Raw genomic sequence first — 6,806 nt, forward strand, 5'->3', positions numbered from 1 at the left:
ATCGGTTTATCAATCGGAGTCATGATGAATTTTATATTAATTTTTATAATAACGGGCTTGGCTTGTTGGGCTTAAGTTATGGATTGTGGGCCCTAAGGAGTTAGTATCCTAATTCAATTATAACTTAATCTAGTCTATAAATTATATATATATATGTATAATTTCGAAAATAAGACATTGATTCCTCCTAGGTTTTTTCGAAAGACTCACATATAATTTCTAATGGGATTTTTCGAAAATTCCCCTACTCCTTTTGAGAAAATTCGGTCTGTGTTTTTTTTGAAAAGTCACTTTCTGAATTGACAGATCAAATCTGTTTATTCTCTACGATAAACATCTGATTGATTTCTAGTGCAATCAATCAGAGGGTTTCTGTTTTCTATTCGTGGACCTAATTCCGGAGATTGATCGAGCGAGTCATCGGTTACCGGGATTTACAACATGAGCAGATTAAATCTGTTGGAGTCCATAATCAAGCCTTAGCTTGAAGAGGTAAAAATATTTAATTGTGATTTTTATTTTTACTTGCAAGATTTTAATCGTTTGGATTTGATACCCACGATATGGAATCGTTCCATATCGAAAAATAAAATTTTTAAACTTCCGCTGCTCCGGGTATCACATCCGTGTGATCAGAGAACGCGTGTTCCAACAAATCATGGAGCAAATCTTGGAACAATATGAATCTTCGAGAACCTTCTAGATTCATATCAGCTGTAGCCATATCTGGAGGCGAACCACAGATGGTTGAGAAACCCAGAGCAGAATGGAGTAATGAGGATAAAAAGAAAGAAAATCTTGACAACGTGGCTAAAGATATATTGTACATAACACTGGACAAAAACATGTTTAGCAAGATCAAGACGTGCTTAACCGCAAAAGAAATTTGGGAGAAACTCACTCAATTTTGCAAAAGGAACGATCAAACTAAAGAAAACAAACTTACTATAGCCATGCAAATGTTTGACAATGCCAAGATGAAACTGGGAGAAACAATGACTGAGTTTGATGAAATATTTAGCAATATTATTTTTGAATTGATTGCTCTTGGAAAAATATATACTAATCGTGAAATTGCTTTGAAGGTTATGCGAGCATTGCCCAGAGAATGGGATGTCAAGACCATAACTATTAGAGAATCAAAGGACCTAAGCAAACTGGAGCTTCATGATTTATTTGCAGATCTCAAGGAAACGAGTTTGAACTCGGAATCAGAACTGAGGAAGATACATCTGTCTCGAACCCCAACAAAGCACTGACATCAACTATCTCACCTCAACCAACTGAGGAAACATCAGCAAAGAAGACAGCTGAGCAGATGAGTGGAGAAGCAATGTCTCTCTTCATTAAAAGGTTTGGAAAATTCATGCGTAAGAATAACACAAAGTTTAACAAATCATATTATAAACAAGACCATACAGAGAATGGTCTTGCATGTTATAACTGTGGCAAGCAAGGCCACTTCATTGCAGATTGCACTAGGCCTAAGAATGATGAGAGGAAGCAGCATGTTGAGAAGAAGAAAGGCAAGGTAGGAAGAAGAACAATAAGAAGGAACCAAAAGTGCTAGTTGCAGATGAAGGAAAAAGCAAATGGGCAGAAACAGAATCCGAGTCATCCGATACAGATAGTTCATCCAAAGAAACTGAAGAAGAGCAAGTACAATTTCTTATGGCTAACTCTCAGAGTGAGGAAGACGATATTGAGGTATTTAACTTTAACTCGTCTGAATTTACACAAGAAGAACTTTTTAAAGCACTTAATGAGATGGTCACTGAGTATAAGAAACTTTCTACATCATTTGAGGAAGTAAAAACAGAAAAGACATGTCTTATTGATAAGTCAAGGGAATCTAGATGTTTACAACAAAAAGAACTTGACGATCTAAAGACTAAGATAAACCTATTAGCAGCTGAGAATGATGATATGAAATGACTATTCCAAGTTAATTTTGTTGGAAAATTAAAAGTTTCTTAAAACAATCAACTCTTGGAATAAGGCTTCTACCTCGTTGGATAAGTTACATGAGAACCAGAAACAAGCAGTTGATAAAACTGGTCTTGGATATGGATCAAATGAATGTATTATTATGAAGAAAAATACTCAATCGTATTCTAGTGAGAACGATCCTAATGTAATAAGATTTGTTTGATCTTGTAGTAGCCCGAACCCTAATTGAGTAATTAAAGGATTAATGCTAATTAAATAAATTGGGGATTGGACGGATCGGAAGCTCCGAAGGGACGATCGGAAGCTCCGATCGGGATCGGAAGCTCCGATGAGGATCGAAGGCACCGATGATATTACGTCATCCATGACGTGTGGCGGGATCGGAAGCTCCGATCAGGACCGGAGGCTCCGATCACCCCTATCCGGAGTCAACAAGTGATATTTTGACACGTGGTAGATCAGGATCTTCGGAAGCTCCGATGGCAGGATCGGACATTCCGATCCAGGTTCGGACGTTCCGATCGAGGATCGGAGGCTCCGATCGTTGTCTATAAATAGAAGGCCGATACTTCATTTCTCCTTGCCAATTCCGGATTTCCTCTCTATTTCTAGTCATATTCGAGCTGTTCTAGTCTTCTTAGGCTTGGTCCGGAGGTCGGAGAGGCGTTCGATAGTCGTAGCGGAGTTGTGCCCAAGTTCTGGAGGCATCGACATCAAAGGGCTAACGACGGACGAAGGTATAGCTTTTGCTTCCTATAAATATTTAGGAGTATGCAATAGCTTAGTTAAGGCTTTTAGAGCACTGTAATGATAGTGGTATCATTTTGCTGTGTAGGCGGACTTTAGGCTTGGACTTAGAGCTGGTAGTGCCTACCTGGTATTGTAAGAGTGGGTGCCCAGTGAGCCAACTGTGTGGCTATGGGCTTTGTTGACTCTTTGTATAAACAATCTTTTGTTTAATATTATTTACACTTTTATGGCAATGACTTTATATTACTTCATATTGTTATATTGTGATATACTATTGTTGTTTTGATAAAGACCTTGAATATACTATAGTGTATGTAAGATGTGGTAGAACATGGAGATGTCTATCATGAAATACATCTTATAGTCACTGTATATTCTAAAACCGTTCCTAGTCGATTGAGCCGTCCGATAATAAGGATAAGGATCGCTCGAGTTTGAGACTAGCATTTGCGATGCGGAGTACCACGTTTCATTGGTAGGGAACATGGAGATGTTCGAAGCATGCAAATGGATATTCATAGGATGAATAGTCGAACTACCCTATCCGGACTTTCCAAGTGGTTATCACTTATCGAGTGGATAAAGTCCGCGGTTTTGGTTGTACACCATTAGTCCTTACGACTTGAAACATCATGGAGACTCTATATGCTAGTACTGTGCTTTGACTCGTTTACCGACTCTGAGGGGGTCATCAGGTGTCGAGATTGGGTACAGTTACGACACATATAGGAGTCAATGCATTGTTGTCAAGGATTCACCACATACTTGCGAGTGTGGATATCCTATGCGATCTGAGGAGATATTAGTGTGACAAATCTCTGGCCAGAGTACTTGATGTGATTTAAGAAATGGTTTCTTAGTAGCACATGCGATGTCACTAATTTGATCTTCAAGATGCATTGCATAGTTATCGAATCTTGAGCGACTCTCGATATACCAATGGTTGTTGATTCGATCGGGATATTTGGATGAAGGGACCGTACTGTACGCTAACCAAAATCTACTGGTTCTTGTAGGCACTATCAGTGATACCTAGGGAATCATGGGGCGATGTTGCTAGGCGCTTTACCATGATTCGTTGGGCAAGTCGGAAAGTGTTGTTCCGAGTCACAAGGAGTTGTGAGCCCACGGCTAGCTGTATCCCTGAACCATTGAGGGTCACACAGTGTAATGGAGTTTTAATCCCCGTTGAGATAGTTAAATTTAAAGAGTTAAATTTAATGAACTAAGGAGTTGGACTTCTTAAATAAGAGTAAGGGAGTAGGGCTTCCTAAAATGACATAGGGATGGACATTTTTTGGAAACCACTGAATTCGGATTCAGGAAAATTTATTTTGACTTTAAAACGTGCAGAAATGGTTTCTGTGCACATTGGTGAAATCGTTTCATCAATCGGAGTCACGATGAATTTTATATTAATTTCTGAACGAGCGGGCTTTGCTTGTCGGGCCCCAGCTTATGACTAATGGGCCCTAAAGTGTTAGTGGCCTGCATTATAAATAAGTTATTTCAGTACAGAAATTAAAAAGAACAGGTCATAAATTTTGAGAGAAAATTTCGAAAACCCTAGACCCTCTCAAAACCGATCGGCCGTCCCCTCCCTTTGCTCTGCCCGAGAAAATTCCGGTCTGTGATTTTGAATTGCGGTCAGGAATAACGAATCAGATTCGTGTAATCTCTTCGCAGAAACTTCTGATAGATTTTCTAGTGCAATCTATCAGAGGGATTAAACCTCTGTTCGTGGACCTGATTGAAGGCGTTCATCGGTTCCAGGGAGAGACAACAAGAGCAGAATTGTTCTGTTGGTGTCCATTAATCTCGTTGCGAGATTTGAGGTAAAATTTATTTAATTGTTATTTAAATTTTACACACACGTAATTCAATCGATGAACGGTTGATACCCATACCATGGAAACGTTCCATGAAAAAATTTTTAAACTTCCGCTGCACCGGGTATCAATCGTAATTGGTCTGGGAACTCGCCAGTTTTCCAACAGTGGTATCAAAGCCAGGTTGCTCAGATCAATCGATTGAATAATCAATTGTACAAAATTTTTGAGTCTCGGTTTATGAAACAAAATAAATATTTTTAATAAAAAATTTTTTTTTTTTCGGGGCAAAACCCGGGCAGCGATTGGATCGCTGCCCGGTGGGGCAGCAATTGTTGCTGCCCCGGGCGGCGCACGGCGCCGCCCAAAGGGGGCGCACAGCGCCGTCCAAGGCGGCGACCGTCGCCGCCCAGGGCGGCGCACGGCGCCGCCCAGCGCTGCCCAGCGCAGCGCTGGGCGCTGCGCAGGGCGGCGCTCGGCGCCGCCCAGGGCAGCGCACGGCGCCGCCCAGGGGCGGCGCCAGGCGCTGCCCTAAGGGGGCAGCCGGCTGCCCCCGGCCCGCGCCCCGGGTGCGGGCCGACCCAGGAGTGTCCCGGGTGGCCCGCGGGAAAAATTAATTTTTAATATTTTTATTAATTTTAATATTTAAAATTTTATTTTTGGTCCGGTCAAAAATTGTTTTTGATTGGTTCACGAGATTTCGGATCGAATTGTTCGAGTCCGTAAATTTTAAAATTGATTTTGGATAAATTTGAATTTTTGGAAAATTTTAATATTTTATCCGTAAATTGAATTTTGAAATCAATTATTTTGGTACAATTGATGATAAGATATGATCTTATGATATATTAGATAAAATATGATTTTATTTGTAAAATTGGATTTTATAGATAAAATATGATTTTATTTGATATGGAGATAAAATATGATTTTATATGTGAAATGTGATTTTATATATAAAATATGATTTTATCTTGTTTAAATTTGAATTGCCACAGCATGTTATCCAATAAATTAATTTTGAATTAAATGTTATTGGATAAGGATGATCGATTGCCATGACCAATTTTGTAGGTGTATGTTAGGAATTTACATTTTGTCTTTATTGTTGTTGGTTTTATTAATGGGCCTGGTTTATGGCCCGATATGAATGTCATATGTAATAAAAGTGGGCTTGGTTTATAGCCCGTTCCCACCCCCTAAAAATGTATCCCCTACTTGTCATTGTTATTTAATTGTAAATACATTAGATTTAGTGGGAGATCAAGATTTGAAGATGGTGGGCCCAGCAGACAATGAAGACTGAAGAAATGTAAATTGGAAGCATATGTAATAGGATTGCATTTGCATACTGCATATTACCTAGGATTGGACTAAGACCCGTGATTGGCAACCACGGGTCAATTAGAAATGGAATCGATCATCCTATATAATATGTGATGTTATGATTGTATGCATGTTTAGACATAAATTGCGTGAATCCGGCAATGCATGCAATAAATTAAAAATGATGAGACAAATATTTTTATAAATAAAATCCCTCATTTTAAATATGATTTAAAATTTATATCAAGATAAATAAAGGAAATTTAAATATTGTTTAAATGTTCCTACCTTCCATCAACGGTCAATGTATGTGATGCTACCCGCGGATACGGTCCGGCTCATATTATTGGGGGGGGCCGTTCGTCGGAAAGCTGTACATTGGATCGACAAATGTTGTAAGTTGGGTGGAACTCCCATGGGATCGGCTCATATTATTGGGGGATCCACATGGCGACCGTCTATCACAACTTAATATTGATGGGTCATCTTGACATGTCACTTTAAACGGCGTCATATTATTGGGCCCTTATTGGACATGAGGTAAATACATGGGGGTTGCTTTGGAAGCAATTGGGCTCTACCTTTTGAGAATTATGGTTGGCTGATATTATTCGGGACCATAAGTTTGTCAATTGGACTCCATGTTCTCACTAAGGAAAAAGTTTCCGTTTTCACTAGAGGGTGGTGAAATCGTTAAAATAGTGGGAGTGAGATTCATAAAATTAAATTCGCCTATTTTATGTCTTAGTAAATTATTTAAACAATCATCGATAATTGTCTGTTTTATCTCAGTAATCCACATGTTTCTGTTCTCCAACAAAACAAAACTAATTGACGCAAACAATACAGAATGATTCCATAAGTTAAGATTGTCCTAAGTTCGGAAAAAGATTTTCTAAGTGTTAGAAAAGGCTTCTCCGAAAACAGCCCTGGCTAATGTAACTGCCGAAA

At 39.2% G+C, this 6,806-nt stretch overlaps 1 protein-coding gene across 1 annotated transcript; it reads left to right on the forward strand.

The window, feature by feature from the left end:
- Positions 1-743: 743 nt before the first annotated feature.
- On the forward strand, positions 744-1,259 carry LOC140889238 (uncharacterized). Its single transcript, XM_073296950.1, has one exon. The coding sequence runs from the start codon at positions 744-746 to the stop codon at positions 1,257-1,259; it is 516 nt and encodes a 171-aa protein (XP_073153051.1).
- Positions 1,260-6,806: the final 5,547 nt, after the last annotated feature.

Source organism: Henckelia pumila, chromosome 3 (genome assembly GCF_033568475.1).
Source record: "Henckelia pumila isolate YLH828 chromosome 3, ASM3356847v2, whole genome shotgun sequence".
Classification (NCBI taxonomy): Eukaryota; Viridiplantae; Streptophyta; class Magnoliopsida; order Lamiales; family Gesneriaceae; genus Henckelia; species Henckelia pumila.